Source organism: Seriola aureovittata, chromosome 11, assembly GCF_021018895.1.
Source record: "Seriola aureovittata isolate HTS-2021-v1 ecotype China chromosome 11, ASM2101889v1, whole genome shotgun sequence".
Lineage (NCBI taxonomy): Eukaryota > Metazoa > Chordata > Actinopteri > Carangiformes > Carangidae > Seriola > Seriola aureovittata.
The window spans coordinates 6,451,217-6,474,030 of NC_079374.1; the positions used below are offsets into that span (position 1 = coordinate 6,451,217).

Here is a 22,814-nt window from a genome sequence, read left to right on the forward strand (position 1 = left end):
GAACCCCAGCACCTGGAACATTAAGGGTAATGTCATCATTTTAATTTTTTTCTTTAAACACTGAAGCTGGTAGAAGAGAGAACATCGTAGGTCGTAGCAGAGTTTATTTTCTTCAGAAACACTTCTGAAAGTGTTTCGTCATTGTGTGCTGACAAACACATGGCAGAAGTTTGTGTGTTGACTGCTGTAGCGTTTTATGTGATAATACATTGAATATCTTTGGGTTTTGGGCTCAATCATACTCCCTTGCAGATGCACATGTAGCTGCTCTTATACTACTTTCTAGTCCGATTGAAGGACGCATGTGCAACACTAGCCTCAGTCAGAAAAAACAAGCAAACTGAAGATGTTAAGTTTAATTAGGAACAGACTAATTGCTGCATTCCTCTCTGAGAGTACAGTTCAGATGCTGACCAGGTTGCTGTGGAGGTTTTATTGGCCTGAGTTATGTGGTAAATCTCAGCACTGTGTCTTTCTTTGTGTGGCTGCTGAATCACTCCATCTTCATTACACCAAACACGAGCCTGGGCGAACAGCAGGTGGTATGTGTGCGCGCGCACGTGTGTGTGTGTGTGTGTGTGTGTGTGTGTGTGTGTGTGTGTGTGTGTGTGTGTGTGTGTGTGTGTTTGTGTGTGCACATGTTTTCATGCTGCCTCCTTGCCTCCTTAAGTGACCCAGAGGGCATTGGGCCTAAGGCCAACCTTTTGTGGCTTCAAAGTCTGATGACCCTGTCCCATCCCCCTCTACACACACACACACACACACACACACACACACACACACACACACACACACACACACACACACACACACACACACACACACACACACACACCATGTGGTCTGGTCTGGTTTGTTTGGCTTCCCTCTTCATAGGTAGGAGCATGTGTGGGGGCTGTTAGTATAGCATTATGCCTGTAAAGTGTGTGCGGATGATACCAGCTGGACAACCTCTTCTTCTCCCTGTATCCACCTCTCAGGCCTTGTTAAGGGGCTGGAGTAATCCCCGCTGCCTGGATCAGTGTTTGCCCAGCGGGCTGAAGGCCGAGCTGCTGCAGCCTCTTTTCCTGCTGTTCCCTCTGCCCGGATTATCTTCACACCTACTCTGTCTTCTGTCCTTTCTGTCCTTTCTGTCCTGTCTCTGGACTTTCGGCGTAATCAAGCGCGCTAGAATTTTCTTCTGGAGGGATTTGCTATGAAACATGAGTTTTATAGCAGCATAAAGTCTATAGTGTCCCTCTCTGGACAGCGCTGCTCATAATGACAGTGGTTCTAAATGAGTGCAGATAATCAACAGGACACACAAAGATATAGATATTAAAAAGATTACTATTTATTATTATTAAGCATTTCTGTCACTATTGCATAAATATGAAATGGTGAATAGGGAAATTATCAGAGGGAGAAGAAGCATTAAGTCATGGTTGATGTTTACTTTACTGTATATATAACATTGATTTAATCAGGTAATCTGGTTGATGACTTTCTGTGTGGAGTTCATACGTTCTAGCTGTGTCTGTGTGGGTTTCCTGCTTCTGCAACAGTTTCCTCCCGTTCAAAAGACATGTCACTTATGTGAAGCTAAATTCATTGATTCATCAGTTAGTTAGTAACTTAGTTTGTTTGACAAATACGTAAAAAAAGGTAAAAGGTACATACTACAGTTGGATAATTATGTGGGTTTGCATATATAAGAAAAGTTTCTTAAAAGTACGTGGATACCTTTTAGAAAATAGATGCATTGATCAAACGAAGAGTTTATCTGACTCTGTTCTTCATGGCTGTGATCATTCTGTCAGATTAGGTGGTATTTCCATATGTTTCCTCTTCTGTTTGCCACACAGATCAAACAAAACGAGTCAGATTTATCTCGTGTAAACAGCAGCTACACTGCGCAGCGCTGCGCTGTGCTGTGATCGAGGGGCTCGGTGTGGTGCAGGCAGGCGGCGGGGAGCAGGACACCTGTTCATCCTGCGACTAGAAGCAGATGGTCCACATGGCTCCTGCTCCCCGAGGGAAAAACCTGTCAGCTGAGCCCCAATTAAGGAGTCACTGCAAGTCAGAGAGGAGCGGGGGGGTAGGGGAGGGGGACAGAGGCTCGAGAGGAAAATCAGTAATGAAATGACTGTAATGTGATAAATTAACTGTTTGACCGATAGGATTTTTGTAATACCTATACTATGAAAGCTTCCTTTCTTTCAAAGTTTGCAGTGACTTAGTTCCCACCCACAGTGGAATGATACAAACAAGATTAATGACAAGATATAGACGTGCTTTTACTATGAAGCTTCCTAAGCAATGCAATAAACTGCCTGAAGCTAATCTTTGTTTAACAGTTTATATTCCTAGGTTTTATGGTATTTTTTCTTCCTGTAAACAGTTAATGCTTGTAGGCTTGAGAAAATGATTTATAATAGTGAAGTTGCCATAATGAGCTAATGTGCATGTTAACTAAAATGCCAAAGTGGAACTGAGTTTAATAATGGAACTGCTCAATCATAGCGTCATGTCAAATAAATAGTAGTAGAATCTATTGCATAGGGTTTATTCATATGCAGCGCATGAGTGATAAAAGGGAATTAGCACAGATATTTGTAGTGTTTGTTTTGTTGTCAGGCAAACTGTTTCTGATGCAAGACACATTTCAGAAAAATAATAAAGTGAAATCAAATCATCATTAAACACCTTAAATGATGAGTTGAAAGATGATATCATAACGCCGCTGGCTGACTTGCACCAACAGGTCTCATTTTGAAAGAAAAATCACTGACAGAATTTACAGGTGCTTATGATTTACTCCACATATGTCAATGGAACGATGTGTTGTCTACTTCTGATATGATAGACTTTCCTCTTTGTGTGTAGCTTTGTGTGTTATATACACACCTTACATTGCCTTAAGGTTCAGTGGTTGGTTTCTGTTTTTGTGTGTATCCAGGGTTACCATGGTGTTGGCTCGGAGTGACATGATGATGAGCCAAAAATTATTTAAAATCATTGGGTGATTTGCTGTGTCCCCTTAGTATTTCTACACAGTTTCTGATGCATGCCAGCCGGATGAGATTATTTTGGCAGAAAAAATTCAATAAAATCAGCTCTGATGCATCACTCTGAAATATCAGTTGTTTTTGTTGTTGGCTGTAACTTTCACAAACTTAAAAGCATTTACAGCCAATTTAATCCTCCCTCTCTGTAGATGGAGAGATAACTGTCAATAACTTTGCAGGCATGTTTGGTAAACTAATAAGTTTTGAAAATTCATGTGGTTAAGGCCGAACAGAAATCTTTGTTCCATAGAGAATGTCCATATACACTATCAATGACATTTACTGTAATAACTTTAAATAACCCTGATAAGATTCATGTTGTAGCTAATACTGTAATGGGAACTACACCCAGCAGATTTGCATGTTCAGACCTGGGCTTTCCAGAAGAAGCTTGGCTGCCTTTTAAGTCATAAATTTACATTTGTTCATATAAAAATGAACAATCCTTTGTTTGAGGGAATATTTCCAAAAGGCCTACTTCAGGTTTGTCCGGCTGGCAGGAAGCCATCGGCGCAAGTTGCCAAAAGGTGTCACAATCGGTTAGAGTAATTAGAACAATAAACATATTTGAGAACTAAAACTGATTGCAAACGTTACAATTATACAAAATTGTTTGTTTATTCTTTGCAGTCAGCTTGTGATTTATCCGTTCACTCAATGCTTGTTCGTGCTCTTTATTATGTGATGTTTTAGCAGTTCTATTATGTTGTCCTGAATAAATACATGTCGTTGACAAGGGGGGAAATAAAAACATTAATGTTAGCACACTCACACACTGTGTATTTGCAAGCTATGGGATTAACTTCCTCAGGCTGAGCAGACAGTTTCAGTTGCGTAAGGTGAGGACTGGTTTAGATGATTTAAGATTTATTTCTCAGTTTGGTGAGTTAAATCAAGAACCCTCTCCAAAGCTGACATTATTTATTACAACTGGTGTCTCTGCCAAACAGCATCAGTGGGAATTCAGAAAACTTGCACAGGAGTGAAGACTCAAGGGAGGGGTCATTACTCAGTCATTGGAAAAAAAAAAGGGGACAGTCTGATAGGCATGTAAAACTGAACCTAAGGCAAAGGAGTGAATGCTGGCTAACAGGTGGATATATATACTGGATTTGATGACTAATTGGAAGCAGGCGTGTAGACGGTATGGTGCAGGTGATGGCTGATTCAGGAAACACTCTCCTCCCTCTAACCCTCCCCCGCCATGTTCCCCAAACATGAGTTTTCAAGTTGGCTTTAAAAGGTCGCTTCAAGAACAAATAGATTCACATTTTTGTATGATTTTATGAGTAGCATTTCCCATAAATCACCTTTCATTTATACTGTTTGGGCACAGCTGTGACATCTCCATGCCTACGTCATTCACTGGAGATTATCTTGTGTTTATTTCAAACAGGAAAAGTGATGCGCATCACTGCCTGTGAGGCATGAGGAAGCTAGCAAAGAGAAATTAATTTGAAGGTCAAACTGTAAAGTACTTCAGTATCAGTATCATTTGAAAATTTTAAATACCCAAATTTATTTTCTTTTTTGCATTTGACAAAAAAAAAACTTTGCAAATATTACGTCATCTAAACACAAGCAGCTGTCCAAGAACTTAGCCTTAATACAACATGAAAACATGTCATTTAAATTGGGAACAAAGAATAAGATCAAATAACTAACTAAAGAATAAAATTGATCAGACCGTATGGATGGAAATATCAGTCGGTCCACCACTGTGGTCCAGAATGAAATGTCTCAAATCTCAACAATGATTGGGTGAATAATTCATTCATGGTTCCCGGAGGATAAATCCTCAAGAAATTCAGGCATTTTACACTAATTTTATTTAGTAATTAGACAAGGATTCAATTTCTTCTTGACAGGTTCTTTTGGTATATTATCACACTTGTTCTGTACTCTTCTCTGTTGATGGGTAAATCATGTTTTGTTCCATTGTCACTGTTAGAAAAAATAATAAACCTCCTCCTTTCTCAAGATGAAATGGCCTGGTAACTGGAACTGTTTAAGTCCAGCCTGACAGGCAGCCAGTCTTTGTTTCTAATCTCCTCTGAGCCTAAAAGTAATACCCCTCCTCACAATCTAAGGCCTTTGAAAAGTTGCCGCCATTTTGTCAGGGCCGTGTCCAAACAACAAAGCCCTACTCTTGCTTTTTTTCCCTCTTTTTCTGTCTTTTCCCACTCTTTTCCTTTTCTGCCTCTTGTTAGTTTGAAGGCTTTTTCCCTTCACAGCTTCCTTCCCCACCTGCTAACTTTCTGTCAGACACACACACACACACACACACACACACACACACACCACACACGCACTTGCACTCCTAACACCCATTTTGGGAGCACACACTACTTTTAACATAATTCGTCTCATTGTCTGAGTCAAACCAATCCCCCACCCATGAAACAAAGAGGTCGAAGGCGGCAGCCGTCCCCAGTGGGCCAGGTGTTCCGCAGGGCTGAATTCTGGGTCCTGTGTTTTTTTTCACTTGCTCTTTCTCCTCATGTATCTGTATTTGTGTGTGTGTGTGTGTGTGGTGTGTGTGTGTGTGTGTGTGTGTGTGTGTGTAATGGCCCTGAGCATGGTGTGTCTGTGTGCAGCTGCCCGCCGAGGACCCTCCTTTGTGTCCTTCTCCCCACCATTGTCAGCTCACGCCTTCTCGTCCATTCATGGCTCATGCTGGCGGATGGGCTGGTGGTGGTGGTGGTGTGTATGTGTTTGTGTGTGTGTGTGTGTGTGTGTGTGTGTGTGTGTGTGTCTGTGAGGTTTTTGGGGTGGGGGGGTTGTGGTGGAGGGGGTGGAGTTATCCTAGCTTATCTTGGTGTCCCTTTTTATTGGCTGAGAGATGGGTGATTGGTTTGTGTACAGAATGAGCTTTGGTGAAGACAGGAAAGTGAGACGTGTGTGTTTGTGGTAGGATCTCTGCGTTCGTATTGGTCCGTGGAGCAGACTCTGTGCGAGGAGGGGATGGTAGATGCCTTACACTCCATCTGTTGTCAGTCACACTGCTGAACCTGCAGCCTCAGGACACTGCACTCTGCTTCTCAACCAAAAAGGAGACTTGAATTCTGATCTCTTAGGATTGCTGCTAAACTCAACCAGGAAACTCATTTTGCTCAGCCCAGTTGGATTGACACCTTTACTTTTTCCAACTTTCTAGTGGATATTAAAATTTGACTTAATTTTTTTTTGCTTTAAAAAGGATTTTTTTTTTTTGTGTCATACATCCAGGCTTACTTTATCATCACCATCACTGGAAATTCCTCCTGAAGTTTTGTCTTACTCTTGTGCTTTGCAGCTGGAATGACAGAAGGCAGCGTTTCAGGAGAGAAATCGTAGGAGTTTTTCTCAGTGTTGCTGCCTTGCTGTTTCTCTTGGAGCTGTGTGGTAAGTGTTTGTGTTATCTTTTCATGTGCGTTTGGCTTGGCTTAGCCTAATTTTGCATGTTAAAGAAAATTGAAAGTGCCATTATCATGCCTTGTCATTGCTTTATCATGATTATTTTTATCACAAAATCTCCCTGACTATATTGTCTGTACTCACCTCACAGTCAATGGGTTTAACAGCAACAACAACTTGCAGATGTGACCACAATGCTCATGTGTGGAATAATGAGTCAGCCAGAGACAAAAAACACTTCAAGTCCAACAGTTGTTGTGATGTTTGTGTCTTTTGTCTGTAGCTCAAATCTGTTTTACATGTTGAAGGTTGCCACTCAAATTGTTTCATCTATAGACAGACAATGCCTGATATTTCCCACCTGTGATTTTTAGAAATGTATTCTTCAGTTTGGAAGGTTTTAGTGTCGCTACACAATATAAAGTGTGTTCACAAGTGAAATTGAGACTGAAAGTCTTTGTGTGGGGGATTCCTTGGGGTTCTCCCACAACATAAGGAGCTGTTTAATTTCACTCCAATTTCATTCATCCCAAACCAGTCAGAGAGTACTGTAATGATGGGAGTTGGACCAGTGAGGATCAATGAGTTCACTTTCATCACTATATCCACACACATTATGGCCTGTGACATGTCTGATCCTGGGTTTAGTAAGGAAGAGGGAGGCAGAACCAGACGTAACCAACTGAGAGTCTGCTGCTCAACTCAGGGTGAAAGTGAGAGTCACCCACAGCCCCCTACCTAAAAGGTCACATGACAGAAAGTGGTGATATGTATCACTGAGGACGAAGCTGGACACCACCAGTTGCAGGAAAGCCGTAGTGGAGGGAAGAGGAGGAGGAGGATGCTTTCACGGAGGTCCCCTGTGGCTTCAGCAGGCATCTGTTGCCCCCGCTGCCCATATATACCCCCACCCCCACCCTCTTACACCCCCTTTGTCCCCCCACCCCAGCCGGTCACTGGTGTGGCAGACTGGTTCACTGCTGGGCTCAGCCAGCAAATGGCAGCCGCTCGGCAGCCCTGAGGGACTGGTCCCCCGGTCTGGCCCCGGGGGAGCTCATCCCTCCATATACCCCCAAGGGGGCTAACCCTGGATCCTGACACATGCAGAGATAGACAGAGTGCAGAGGCAGTGCAGGCAGGCTGGGTCACTGAGGTGGAGGCCGCAGCATCTGCTCACTATGGAAGGACTCGGGCCCCTCCTCCCTCTACGCACATACACACCTACAGAAGTTATTTGAGAGACGAGTTACGACGTAGTTTCTGTCTGTATAAAACGTAATGAGCAGAAAAACCCTGGCAAGTGGCAAAAGTAATTTTTATTAAAAAGGTTGAGGGGCATCTCTCAATGTCGGAATAATCAACCAAAGGAATTGAAAGAATGGTTGTTATCTTTCAACATTATGGAAATGGGGAGATTTTTTTCCCGAGCATTAAGGACAAATAAAAACTGCTACGTTAGGTTTGTAACTCACAAATCTGAATTCATTGCAAATGAATGTAGTCAAATATCTTGTTCAACAAAAAAGGCTGTTGAATCTTTGAGGCTAAAGGCCAAAAAAAAAGTTATATTTATTCTTAAAAACCAATTGATACAGAAAATATTGATAAGAAAATGACGTAGCTCAATATTATGGTGGATTTGTAGATTTGATGCACATAAAACACCATAAAACAGTGTCAGGTGGCTTATTATGTCCATCTGTGCTATTTTATAGGGAAATATCAAGGGTGTGTGTCACTTTCCACACGTTCATTATTTGACATTTTGTCATGGCAGAATCTACCCAAATGCTTCCTGTGCAGCTGTATGTTTCTGCATATTCACTAATCTGATTGGCCGATCTGATTTTATTCTGCAACTTGTAAGTCCAGGTCTAAACCGAAGAGGCTGATCTGTTTTCTGTACTTTTACTAAGTACCGCAGTTAATTCCATAGAGCTTAATCTCAACATTAATTTCACAGTGAAAGTAATCTACAATCTTTCACAGAGCTTTCAAGCACAGGAAATGGTTATAAAATATTTCATAATGAATATTTTAACAGCATCAATAGTTTGTCAGAATAGCTGCTCATAGATTAGCGTTGTTCATTAATTTCTGACATTGATCATTTTATTATTATTTATTTATTGGTATTCATCCATGTTTTTTACAGATACATTTTACTGCATTTTAAAGAAATATTCTGCAGCAGCTTCAACAGCAATAATACAATTTATATTCATGTTTTTAAAAAAAAAAACATTTTATTTAACTATTGTTGAGTATATTATTAATAATATTAATTTGTATTAAATATTTTAGGGATGTATCATAAAAATTTGGATCTTTAGCGAGTGTTTTTTCAACTTCTTAGAAAAAATTGTTTGCTTGAAATGATTGACTCATCTGATCAATAACGTAGACCATCATAGTGTCATAGTACTTTTGTAGTAGGGGTTGTACTATAACAAAAGAGATTAACTTTCATGTCATTTACTAGAAGACACTGAACACGTATCTCTTTGTTTCTCACTGCCATTAAAAAAAGAGTGCAGAGCCTCCTTTTCTCAGTTTTTTGAGTTTCTTTCACCATCGCAGCATCGTTTCTGGAGCGCTGTATTCTGCCCAGCGCTGTGTTTTTTTTTTTTTTACTGTAGTTATTTTACATATTTTTCTGCCATACTATAATTTCAGACTGCAGTGATCACACAGGCCGAACTTTCCTGCCTCTGACTGGGTGATTTACACTTGCTGTGTCACTGTCATATTTCTGCTGACTCCTCAAAGATCCTGTCTGGCAACCTGTGACTCTGAGACTGCTGTGAATGCTGCATTACCAGTGTGTGTGTGTGTGTGTGTGTGTGTGTGTGTGTGTGTGTGTGTGTGTGTGTGTTGGTGTGTGTGTGTGTGTTGGTGGGGGGTGAATGGGTTTAAAACCCCCCCCAGCCTCCGTCTGTGCACGCTGCTCAGGCCGAGAGAACAATACTCCCGTCACAGGAGGACAGATTGGGTGGCAGCTGCATTGTTGAAGGACGGCAAGCCAGACACACTTCTTTCCCCCCCCCCCCACACACACACACACACACACACACACACACACACACACTCTCGCTCTTTCCTTTTGTGCTTCTTTTGTTGTTGGCGGACTAAATTATTCCAGCTCTCTTGTGGCATTCAGGGTGACAAACAGTGGTGCGGCAGCTTAGACATGAGGGGTCAGGACATTAAGAGGCCCCTGCTTTGCGGTGCTTTAGTCCAAGATCCAAGAGACCTCTCATTCCAACTGTCTCTAAAATATAGCCACACATATGCATGCATACAGTGTTTCTAAATGAACTCTTTTGAACCAACTGGCAGAGATTGGTGGAGAATAATTTTTTCTAAACTTGATGTGTTTTTAAAGCCATTTTATGTTCAGGTACTGAGTTATTCTTCATTTATTATTATTAAAAATCAACCTTGCTCAATTCAGTACTCAGTGTGGTATAGCCAGTAGCTTGTGGTGACAAAGGTTATCAAGTTCTAGATCTCACTTCAACCACTTTATAGCTGTTTTCACCAGGAGACACGTTTCTCACACTCTGAGCTCAGTCACATAATACGGTGCGTATTTATCACTTGTGGCCACAGTTTGTGCTGCTCTTAAGCAAAGTTACATGGTGTCTGAAGCTCTGCACTGCCGTGTCAGATTAAATTAAAGTTAACATCACGATTGTTTACGATTCAAACAGCGGTGAGACTGAATCTGAGCAGTTTAAAGTTTAAAGTACAAACACCAAAGTTGTAAGTAGCTGATGCACTCAAATAATTTTCTCAACATCCTGGGAGCAGTGTGATGCTTTGGAAGTACCCTTCATCCTTTATGGGTATTTCCACAGATAAACAACGTTGCACACAAACACACTGATGCTGATTAGTTCGTGGTGTGAGCTGTTGTCAAAAGCAACCCAAAGCCAGCCCACAGCCTCTCTGTCCATATCATAGCAGCGGTCACAGGTGCTGCATTGAACTCAGTTATCATACGACTGATCCTTGACTGTTGTTTCCTTTTCGTAAAACAGCCCTCTGTGAAGAATGTGCTTTTGTGTTTGCAAGTGGAGCAACTGAAAGAATGAGCTCCCTCATTGTTCACATTTTTGATAATCTGCAACACAAAGAACAAAAGATCCGGTTTTGGTACTGAGGGAAAACTATGCATCAAACACACAGGACTGAAACTAGATCTGAGGATAAAGGAACTTTAAGGAAGTCTTGGTAAAGTATGGTTATTTTATACCGAGTGTGTTGTAATGTGTGTGTGTGTGTGTGTGGCCGTAATACAGTGGAGATGAGTGAGCAAAGGAACACATGTTGTTTTTTTAAGGGGTCACTAAGCAATTTCCCATCCTAACAGCTCGCCCTTTGTTTCAGCCAATGCGTAGACCCCCACGGGGCCAGCAGGTCCCACTCTGAGGAAAAAAAGGGGCTTTCAGGACCATTAGAGGTTCTTCAGGGGGAACTACACCCTTGCCTTGACTTTAGTGTTCGGTGCTTCATGGCTCATGTTTTAAGCTTTAAAGATTGTTGTTGAATTTCATTAGTATCAAATCTTATTTTATTTTGAGAGCGTGAATTTACAAGGGAGAGTGCTGAGGCTGGACTGGAACATGTGTGGTATTTGACATCAGTGACACTGTGTGTCCTTGTCATTTTGTAAAAAGTTACAGTATGACTGTGAAGTAACTCCGTCAAGGAGGTCATGTTTTCACCTGTGTCTCTTTGTTTGTTTAATTAGCCACACCTTCTGCGTTCTGCTTTTCTGTGCACATTAAATGGTAAAACCATTCAGTTCATTGTGGTTGAAATAATCATGTATTAAAAATCAATAAGTGACACCATGCACGCACACACACACACACACACACACACACACACACACACACACACACACACACACACACTTCGGACTTACATGTAATATGTTACCTATGCACTTGTTGTGGTGGATGGCGCAGTGTGTGACTGATGATGTGCAAGCAAAAACTTTTAGGGGGAGAATGTCATCCACGTTGTTTTCTGTAGCTACAATTTACAGACATCCCCTGAATGCCTCACATGCAGACTATTGGTAGACTCTAGCAAGGCTGCACAAAGAGAAGCCTCTAGTTATGAGTTAGTTAGAAAAGGTGAAATAAGACGTTCTGATGTAAGATTTAAATTTAAGTTTTAAATTTTATCTACCTGAGCAACTTTTAATCGACCCAGGTGGGTCTTTATCTACCTGGGCTGGTTGTTCAAGTAGATCCCATGTCTGCAAAGCGCTGTGCTGGCAACATCTCTCTTCACACATCATTAGGAGGTTTTTGGGGCAGCAGCACTTCACTGTATAGCGGCTTAATAGGAGGTTTAACAGGTTTTATATTTGTCATTACAAATGTGTCAATTCCCACGCTTCTTTTAGGGAGGGCCCAAACATTTCTCAGAAAGAACTTATTCTGCCTGTCTGTCTCATTTTCTCGGTAAGATAGATTTTGAGGTGAAAACTAAAAACTTACACCAGCAAAGTAATGCATTGGTTTGTAACCTCTCTCTAAACATTACTGCTCACAATAACACGTTTACAGTGTCAGGGCTTCAGGCTTGAGTTTTGTGAGTTGTCAAAGCCTCATCACTCATTCATCAATAACTCAGTAAGAGGCTGACTTCTGCTCATGTATGTAACAGGTCATATACCAGGGTAGAGTTATCATTAAATGTACCCAATTAATGTGTTATGTATTAATGCATGCGTAGATTAGGTAACAAGAGAGTCTACAAAGACCACACTGAAGCATGTTGTCGTGTTATTCTCACGCAACTGCAATGAAACATATCGGCCTATTTAAGGAATTCAGAGAAATATAGTTTGTAAAAACAAATTGCCAGTTTATATCAGTAGCGTAGCCGTGTGTATTTAGGCAGTGTTCTGCTCCTGCATGTCTACACACTGGAAGGCCATGGCCATCTTGGCCATGGTCTCCAGTAATTATGTATTTACAGTGAGGTGGTTTGGCATCACTTGGCTTAGGTGCCTGGTGTCTTGCCTCTAGTCTAATCTGTTTCTTTGACAAGTCAATGCTGCTAAAATGCAAATCAGCAGAAGTGGAGCAGCAGGTAATGGAGGTTACACTTTACTCTTGAAAGCCTGCTGGGTGTAAGTAAACTTCACAAACCCTTCACTCCTGTTTTAGCTCAGTTTTTGCATGATCTTGGGTCTTTTTGTTTAAGGCGTGGTATAAATAAGCTTTCTTATCTCGATTGTGTGGTGAGATCTCAATATGCAAATTAGGCAGGTGGAGTTGGAAACTTTCAACTTACTGGGCAGCGTTTTTTTTCATAAAAATTAGATTTAGAGCCAGACACCCTTCAGACGTGACAGCTGCCTGGTTTCAATATGTTCTGCTTTCATTTACACCTTGCAGTTTTCAGATAAGATATCCAGATACAGATCACATGGTAATGTTAGGTGTAAATGGGCGCATTACATCATATGTGGTGTTTCATATATATGCTAAACTAAGGTGAATTAATTTTGGACGTACATATTTTCAAGTTTAACCAGTTGCTTCTTGTGTCTCCCTGCAGCTTCACCTTCAGGTCCAGTCAGTGAGCTGTTAACTATCAGCAGTAACAGTGGGGTCGGCTCGGTGCCCGGGAGGTCACGGAGGCCGTGGAGCTGGATGTATGAGACGGCTTCATGGGCCTGAAGGACCATCTGGAGGATGGGACAGGCCACATCCTCAGCCTGGAGCTGGATCTGGACTACCTCCATGTGGAAGGTACTGAGCGGCAGGGCGGTCTGAGCTCTGCGACGGCTGCTGGGAATATAGGCGTCCTGCAGGTCAGAGCTGGTGCCCCGGGTAACAACAGTAACAGTGCTGGGAGTAGCAGCACTAGTTTTAGTACTCATTCAAGCTATAGCAGCAGCAGCAGCTGCAGCAACTTCTCCGAGGAGAGCGCTGTGTCCGACAGTGAAGATGAACGACTCCAGAATGGGTCTGAATCTCAAAATCCTCATCAAGATCAGCCTCACCTACACCACCAAGAGTCCTCCTCCGTCTGTCAGCCAGTCAGGCTGGACCTGACTCTAAACCGATCCCCGAGAGACCCCACACAGCCAGAAACATCAGCGTCTGCTGACTCCGTTACAGACTGCCGCACCAAGGTGGAGTTTGCCCTCAAGCTGGGCTACCCCGAGGAGCTGGTGCTGCTGGTGCTGAAGAAACTGGGCGCAGGCGCACTTATCAATGACGTCCTGGGAGAGCTGGTCAAACTGGGAACCAAGACAGAGATGGAGCATCAAGGCGGTCCGACAGTCTCCCAGTCTCCCTCCACCTCTTTGACCTGCTCCACCTCCTCATCCTCCTCCTCCTTCAACTCCTCTCTGGACTCCTGCCGCCTGCTGTGTCCATCCCAGCTGCTGGAGGACAAAGAAAACCTTCGTCCTGTTGTGGTGGACGGGAGCAACGTAGCCATGAGGTGAGAAATGTCAGGTTCATACTTACGCTCACATGTATCCACATCTTACATGATGACTGCGCCATCACGAAACCATCGATGAAGAAAATCTCTTTTTTGAAATTGTTAAATAAAACAAAACTAACCCTATGTAACCATAGCAACCATATGAGCGTATAACATACCGTAACACTGCTGATTGTATGCTGACTAAACGGGCAAACATGTTTGGATCTCTTGTCTCCATTGGTTTGGCTTCATGGTGATTATTAATCAACTCTTTAATTAAAGCATCTTCAAAGGAAGGTGCCTGTACACACGAAAAGAAAAATAGGGTCACACCCGCAGGCATCACATAAAAAGCCTGTACAGTATGTGTGGATAAATATTTCAGTAGTTTCAGTATAAACAGGTTTAATGCAATAAGCCATAAGTGTGTTTTCTGCATATTCTTTTTTTGAGAAGTCAGTTTTTGCCAGGAATTTTTGTGTTGTTCAACTTTTACTGTGGTTTAAGAAACAGGAAGTATGTCTTGCGAAAATCTAACAACGAACGGACCGCAGCTGAAATTGAGCTTAGAATGAAAACAAACAGATGACAAACAGATGTTAAGTAGCAAAATATATATTTTTGTGCTGATGTCGCAAAAATGTCTTAAAAGTTGAATGTCTTGAATGCATATATAAAAGTCTAAAGTATTTAGCCAGAATAAACAACTACTAGAATAAAACAAAAATGAAACAGAATAATAAGAAATACAAATAATAATAATAATAATAATAATAATAATAATAATAATTAAAAAAAAGCATTTCCCAGTGTTCAGGCCAAAGCTTAACCTCACTTTGTGATACAGGCCACAGCTCAAGCTCTTATCTCTGACTCTCCACTGGAAAACTTAAAAAACAAAACAGTGTTATCTTTTGCATCACTGGTTGTAATTTAAACATTTTTCTCTGCTCTTGCAGTCATGGAAATAAGGAAGTGTTCTCGTGTCAAGGCATCCAGCTGGCTGTGGACTGGTTCTTGGAGCGAGGTCACCGTGACATCACTGTTTTTGTTCCCGCCTGGAGAAAGGAGCAGTCGCGACCTGACGCTCTCATCACAGGTAACAGCTGCTGTAGCTTTTGAAGGAATGTGTCTAAATCCTCTGCTGTGGCGGGGATTTCTTCTTCTTCTTCTTCTTATCAACTTTGTCTTGTCCTTTTTTGAAGTTTAACTGTTGACCCTCTTTTCTTCAGACCAAGAGATCCTGCGGCGACTAGAGAAGGAGAAGATCCTGGTCTTCACACCGTCTCGCCGCGTGCAGGGGCGCCGCGTGGTCTGCTACGATGACCGCTTCATCGTCAAACTGGCCTACGAGTCGGACGGCATCATTGTTTCCAACGACAACTACCGTGACCTAGCCAATGAGAAGCCAGAGTGGAAGAAATTCATTGATGAGCGTCTGCTGATGTACTCCTTTGTAAATGACAAGTAAGTGACTGATGTCGAAGGAGAACGAGTTCCACTGGAGAGAAGGAAAATAAAACTGTAAGATTATAGCAAACTGACACATGGCAGAAGGGAAATGCTTTAATTTCAAAAGCTTTAACTTAGTGACCCAGAAATGACTTCATCCAGTGTGTGTCCGAAAGTTTTGAAGGGAAATTATCTGAGGATGTCTTATTTACTTATCAGACACTTTCAGTTCCTCACCACTGTTCTTTTGATCTTTATTACTTCTCTTCATGTTTGCCCCAGCGATCAAATCCCCTGTGTATACGCTAGACACCACCTTCTTCAGGTTTTGTATTGTCTAAATGATCTTTTGTCACGGGGATGTTTTACAGACTTGTCCTCTGTAGAAGACCTGTTGGTTTGTTACCTATTGGTGCTTCTGTTGTTGCTCTGTCAGCTTAACGCCTAAAATGCAAATGTTATTGTTCTTACAGTTTAAACAAACTGTAGAGCCTCTGCAGTAACTTCATATTTGAATAAACTGTAAAAACTAGCACACACATCTGTTGTAATCCAACAATATGACGCAAGCACCTTCAGATTCCTCACTGCAGAGCATCACTGATGTAGGATAAAAAAAGAGAGACTCAAGTTGCTTTTTTAAGAACCCTAATTTGGGATTAACAAAAGTTTTAATCTATTAACTGTGTATTTAGATTCATGCCACCAGATGACCCACTGGGACGCCATGGGCCCAGTCTGGAGAACTTTCTGAGGAAGAGGCCTGTTATTCCTGAACACAGGAAGCAGCCATGCCCATATGGTAAAACATGCTTTTATATACTCTGCTGTTCTGTCTTTCAAAAACCTGTAATAGTTTGACTTCTGTGACTTGTGCTTTAATACAAGATAAAAATGATATAAATACGATCCACTAACCAAGATGTCACAAAACATTTTCTTCCCTGCACGTTACTAAGAAACACTTTTCTTCTTTCCTCCTTTAGGGAAGAAGTGCACATATGGTCACAAGTGCAAGTTTTACCACCCTGAAAGGGGCAGCCAGCCCCAGCGTGCCGTGGCTGATGAGCTCCGTGCCAGTGCCAAAATTTCATCAGTAGCTTCCAGAGGCCTGCTGGAAGACGCCCTGATGATGAAGAGCCAAAGTTCTGGTCAAGGAACGGCTGAGGCCGAGCCGAGTCGGGGAACTCCAAAGAAACAGCCAAACCCCAGCCCTCGAAGCTCCTTCAGCGACCTCCTGGAGGACCGGCTCCGGGTCCAGTCCAAAGTGGAAGGACGCAGGGGAAGCAACAGCAGCAGCAGCAGCAGCTGCAGCAGCAGCTTTCTGGGGCATCCTGCTCCGGGGGGGCCCCCTTCATCGGGAAACCTGGACCCATGGGAGCACCCCGGGGGAGGTGGTGGGGCCAGTTTCAGGGTTGCTGGAGCCTCGGGACCAAGCCAGGCTGACACTTTCCACAGATGCGAGTCTCCAGAGCCGGGCTACAGTTCGCTGGTGAAGGCCTACTCCAGCCTCAGTCTGGTGGTCCCACAGAGTCCTGAATGCTTCTTCCCAGCCGACCTGCGAGCTGGATCGCTGCCGTCAGACTGTAGCAGTGAAGGCAGCGTCAGCTCCGACTCCTTCTCCCCTGACCCTCTGTTAGACGATGGGCTCAAGTGCCACCATCACCACCACCATCCTCATCACCATCACCACTGCTCCGGCCAGTACAACCATCCTGCGAGCCGTGTCCCCCCTGGACTGGGCCAGTATGCTCCTCACGGCTATCCCGTTCCTCAAGCACTGCAGAGACCACATGGTTTTGGCCTGAAAAGCCCTTCGCCTCCTGTGACCTCTCATGCCTCTCCACATCCTTTCAAACCGCCTTCGGCCTACATCCCTCCCCACCTTCAGCATCCATCGCTGAGCGGTTTCCCGGGGGAATTCCCAGCTCGCCCACAGTGCCCACCCCAACCGCCCCCTGCTCACTCCCACTCTCGGAGCTCTCCCCTGGGCCGCCATCTGATGGGTTCCCTTTGGCAGGAAGGTGGCCTCCAGGACTCCCGAGTGTACGAAGGGTCGCCGCTTCATTCCAGAAGAAACTACGCCGGGCTAAACCAACAACCACAGCATCAGACAAACTGGGAGCCCCGATACCAGCAGTCCCCTAAGCCTTGCTACGATCTGTTCACCTTCCAGAGCCATCCAGAAGTCCACGAGAAGGATCGGCACCCTCTCTGGGGCAGGCAGGCCCACTCATCACCCCGTGGCCTTTCAACATCAAGTCTTCCTCCGCTCCCGCAGCTTTCCCTTCCGTCCATCACTCCCCACAAAAGCCACCTGCCCTCACTGCCCCAGCACCAGGAGCCCCCCGCCTTGGGTCGATACCAGGACCTCAGAGAGAGGATGTTTGTTAACTTGTGTTGCATTTTCCCTACAGATCTGGTGAGGATGGTGATGGCCAGACACCCTCACGTGATGGATCCTCAGGAGCTCGCAGCTGCAATTTTATTGGAGAAATCGCAGCACGGGTCTTGAATGTAGCCGGAGGGTGAAGTTACAGCTTCATCTTAACCGGGCTCACCTCTGCAGATGTATCTCCTGCGATTATCTTCATGATTGACGTCAGGTTATGAACACACACAAACCAAAACCACAAGATATACGGCTCCTCGAGCTGTTAATGGACTGCTAATTTTCACTGCAGGGAAGTTGTCTCATTACTTTTAATGGTATTTTTTGTAAAGGGAAATCCTAAAAATTGCCATATTTTTCCATGAATATACCTGCTATTTCAGCACTTAAGATCAGGAAAGGTTGGGGTTTAATGTGCATGTCTAAACTTTTTTTGTCAAGACACTGGTGTGTTTAGGGAGACTTTTAATGTGTGTAAAGGGTGACAGTGTTGTTCATTTGAAATTAATTTATTTGTTACATTTTAAGTTATTTAAAATTATTCTGTTTTTGGCACTTTTTGTTGTTCCTGTCTTTTTTATTTTTTTATTTTATTTTATTTTTTCTGGGAGGGGCAATCATATCAGGGTATAAGTACTGCTCAAATCCGTAGGTTCCAGCTGAGTGAAATTGTCACTGAGATGACAACATGGAGTTATGTAAAAAATAACAAAACAAACAAAAGAGTCAATTGTAAAATTTCACTGCCACATTGCAAAAAAAAAAAAAAAAAAAAAAACCCCATTCCTACTGCATTTAATGTTCAAATTATCTCAACGGACGGATCGAGGGTTTCTCTAACAGGTGGCAGATCAGATGCTGTGGTGACATTTTGTGGATTTCCCCCCAAGGGGAAGTGAAACTCTGCGGCACCCGCGAGAGAAGATCGCAAAAACTCCACCCGAAAACCCCGAGCGGCTGTTTACTTATGAATGACAGTTTATTTCCTTTGCTAGGTTCTGTCAGCTGACTTCACAGTTCATCAGCTTTCAGTACTGATTTTTTTCATAACCCACCCCCTGTTCTTTTCCCTCTTTTAACCGCATGAAATTTCTAAGTCATATGAAGGTGACTGCTGTTGAGAGCATCGCCGGAAATGTTTAGGTGGAAGTGTTGGTTTTATTTTTAATTTTAATGTGAAATGTATGTTAATTTATTATTTCTTTTTTAATGTGTGTGTGTATGTGTGTGTGTGTTGCGCGAGACACAGGGTCTCCTTTGACAGAGGGTTCGGCTGCCTCACACGGGGGGGGGGGGGTAACTTTAATGTACCCTTCTGTTAAATACACAGAGATCCACAAGCTTTGCAGTATGAGACAGGAACAGTCTGGCAAGAGTTGGGAAACACCTTCTTATCTTCTGTTACCAATATCATGACAGGGATCACCAATAGATATTTTAGTAGTTTTTAGTTCTACAAACTTTTCTTAAAGGCACTAATAATCTCATTGGTTAAATTAAAACTCAGCGGTTTGGTGAAGAAACATCAGATTTAAAGAGGAGATACTGATAACTTATTAATGTTCTGTTCTACAACTAAAGGTTATTTTCATTATCAGTTTATTGATCAATTCATCATAAAATCTATACAATGTCAAATCATAGTAAAAATACTAAATTAAAATAATCAAATAGCTTGTTTTATCCAACAAAAATGAATTATTATAATTAATTTTGTAGTATCAGTATATATATTTTCTCTCTTTTTGTTTGCCTTCTCTTTCAAAGTATTTTAACTTGTCTTCTCTCAATGTAAAGCACTTTGAGCTGCGTTTTCTGTATGAAATAATAATAATAATAATAATAATAATAATGTTATTTTCTACTATTATTATCTCCACCAATGGGATTGTTGTAAATGCTCGAGGAACTGTTTGTAAAGCCAAAACTCTTGCCTGGTCGGCACAATATCTAGTAGCCAGATGTCGCCTCTCTTTGTTGATACAAATTGTATCCTATAAACTTTTTTAAGATCATTGTTTTATATGAGAATATTTAAACAAAAAAAAATATTTCGAGTTGAATATTTTGAGTATTTGTGGCAGACTTTGTCACCTTTGGTACTTAGCCTTTATTTATATGAGGGGGGCTTTTTATTCCCTTTTTATTTCCAAGTGCAGGGAAGAGAATGTCTCGATGCACTTTTTGGAAACAGTTGTTTATATATATCAAAGCATGGTACTGTGTAGCTCAGATATTATGAGACCTCGAACACCGGTTTGGGTTTGGTGGATGAGTCGATTCAAAGCACGGTGAAAAACACGCGCAGTATGATGCAGAAATTTACCAGGTTTAAAAAGGTGCTATATATTAAAAGGTGTGTTTATGAGACATATTGAAGCTTCTTCGCGCCATACTGCACCTAAGAACAGTATTTCCTCAGAGCACTGTCAGAGCCGAGATACACTGTGAGCATTAGTGCAGTAAAAAGAGACAGCTTTATAATAAGTTTGCCTCAAAGCTTTTCAAATTTGCACCTCAGGCTCCAAATGTTTAATGACACCCTCGCCAGGAATCTAAACACCGTAACCTCTCTCTCTCTCTCTCTCTCTCTCTCTCTCTCTCTCTCTCTCTCTCTCTCTCTCTCTCTCTCTCTCTCTCTCTCTCTCTCTCTCTCTCTCTCTCTCTCTCTCTCTCTCACATGGAAAACTTTTCTCTAATCGGGCCGTGCTGTGATCTGAAAGGTGTTAATCTCAGGAACAAGAGCTCAGCCATCACGCAGTTAAACAGTCAGTTGAATTATTGTCCTGACACTGATGTGACTCAGTCATCACTGAGCTGCTCTCAACCTGCTGGTCTGGCACCGTGTGCTAGTGTTTGCCACAGGGTTGAAAGGTGTTGTGTTAACATTCTTGTGGATATTAAAATAAACATATTTAGTGTGCGAGGGCAAAAACTATTTTTCTACTGAACTTGTTAAAGAGCTATTTTTCAAATTGTATGTGATGTTTTATCTGCAAGAAGAAAGTGTAGTCAGTGTCAGTGTTGCTGAATAAGGGGATGTACACGTTGCTAAATCTGTTACTAATCTAAGTGTCACTGGACACATTCAGTTCACAGCGAACATGAACGCCTTGCTTTTTTTCTTTTTTTTCATGCAAACATGAGTCATGGTCTGTGTTTTTATACACCACAAACAGCTAGCGTACAGGTTAGCTGTTTGTTTTGTTAGCAATGTACACACCAAATGTGTGTGTGCTGTGTAAGTGGACCGACCTCAGGTCTGCATTCCAGTTCTCTTTGTAATTCCTCTGCAGTTTGTTGCCTGCTCTCCGTGCATGTGTGTGTTTTCAGGAAGTGGAGCGCTGTCTGAAATATTTGAAGTGTTTGCCTTTAACTTTAACTTTAACGCCTTAGCAGCGAAGATCCACTGGCACGTGTGGCAGGAAGCTTCCTCGTTAGCGAGGGGACTGTGTGCAGGCACAGGTGTTACTCGTGATGTTAATGATGCCCTGACACTGAAAAGCAGCTTCATGGAATTCAAGTTTAATTATTTTTTTTACCCCTGTAGTTTTTTTTTGACGTGTCAATTTGGCGTCAGTGAAAAAGGCGTCACGAGTTCACAAGTTCAGCAAAGCTGCACTTCAGCTTTGTTTGTACCTTTTCCTCAAGGTCGTCTAAAACCGCAGTAAAAACCTAGTAAAAGTCGAGGCTTTCCCACCACTACATCACCTTCTAATTATTTAGTTATTTATTTATTTATTTATTTTTTGGCAGAGTATCACAGAGCTTTTGGACAAATTAAGTAAAAACATATCATCTTTCGGTAAAGGTCAATCCTGTGCTGCCAGCTCTCCCACAATGTCCCATAGAAACTGAATTGGGGGGGGGGGGCTTAAATCCAGCTGTTTTATCAAAAGGTCCCTGTTTGTCGCAGTTCGTCCCCACCTTTATTTCTAATGTGCTTTAATACAGCTTCGTTTCTGCTACAGAAACGATCGAAGTGCTGCCTCTTCAGGGACCAAAGCCACGTAAAAGGCTGTTTATTGCTTTCCAATGTTTCCCCTTGCTCAGGTCGATGGCGGTTATATTAAACCAAATAAAAAATTTTAAAAAAAAGTAAAAAATTAAAAAAAAGAATTATCAAATAAAAATATTTTACCACTGCTGCTGTTTCAATGTGCAGACGAAGAGTTTGATTCCAAACGATGGTCCAAGGGCAGGGTGCCGAAAACCCAAAGCTGTCATATAAGCACCTGAGGCTGATTCATAAGGTGTATTAATTAAAGCCAAGTCAAATTGTGTTGTGTATCTATTTTAATTTTTAGCATAATGTGCAATGCTAACAAAAGGTGTTGCTTTAAGGTGATATGTGAATTTGAAAGTTTTCTATGTGCAGCCAAAATAAATGATGCATTTTTAGAAAAAGAAAAATTTACTTCTAATGAAATCGGTTGAAACATCTTTCCCTAAAACGAATTTTAATTGTGTCTTTGTTTGTCATTTTTCCTGTTATCGTGTGAACGTGTCATTTTCAGAGTGGGTCTCTTTACGCTGCAGGGTCGGGGGAACTCAATGAAACCTAAAACACACCTGTCATACCTACAGAACCTGGGAAACTGTGCTGTTGTGAACTGACTGTTCTTGTGTGTGATGTTAAAGTGAGCAATAAAAGCCCTTCTCAAGCTTTCATGGATTGTTTGGTCCTTGTGAGTTTCCTGACTGTGACTTCAGACACAGTGTGTGCAAGACGTTTTGGGTTTGACACTGAAGGCCACACGTGGAAGTTACTGTGGTTCAACATTATGTAGATGGATGAGACACATTAGATAGATGGATTTAGATAGAAGATAAATAGATATATAAAAGATAAATCCAAATAGAAATTATAAAGATTTTTTTTTTTTTTTTTTTTTTTTTTTACAAATGCTTAAAAAAGAGTCTCCATATAAGTGAAAACAACAATTTTGCATCAATGTTTAATATATTTTTAATTGATTGTTATTGATTGAATTGTTTGAACCTCTTCACGCCTGAGTGCAAAAGTGAAGATTTATATTATATAGATATATATTTCTATT

The 22,814-nt window shown here is 42.0% G+C and overlaps 1 protein-coding gene across 1 annotated transcript; it reads left to right on the forward strand.

Annotated features, from left to right (window-relative positions):
* The first annotated feature begins 4,582 nt into the window (after positions 1-4,582).
* LOC130177254 (probable ribonuclease ZC3H12C) lies at positions 4,583-22,423 on the forward strand. Its single transcript, XM_056388819.1, has 6 exons — positions 4,583-6,431; positions 13,029-13,922; positions 14,870-15,009; positions 15,143-15,377; positions 16,058-16,164; positions 16,349-22,423. The coding sequence occupies exons 2-6, from the start codon at positions 13,141-13,143 to the stop codon at positions 17,875-17,877; spliced, it is 2,793 nt and encodes a 930-aa protein (XP_056244794.1). The 5' UTR covers positions 4,583-6,431; positions 13,029-13,140; the 3' UTR covers positions 17,878-22,423.
* The last annotated feature ends 391 nt before the right edge of the window (positions 22,424-22,814 follow it).

What these genes read in the sequence shown, in the direction of transcription:
- LOC130177254 (XM_056388819.1), top strand. Translation starts at nt 13,141, where the DNA reads ATGGGCCTGAAGGACCATCTGGAGGATGGGACAGGCCACATCCTCAGC. An exon ending in GGGAGCAACGTAGCCATGAG is followed by an intron (nt 13,923 to 14,869) that starts GTGAGAAATGTC and finishes CTGCTCTTGCAG; the next exon opens with TCATGGAAATAAGGAAGTGT. An exon ending in GAAGCAGCCATGCCCATATG is followed by an intron (nt 16,165 to 16,348) that starts GTAAAACATGCT and finishes TTCCTCCTTTAG; the next exon opens with GGAAGAAGTGCACATATGGT.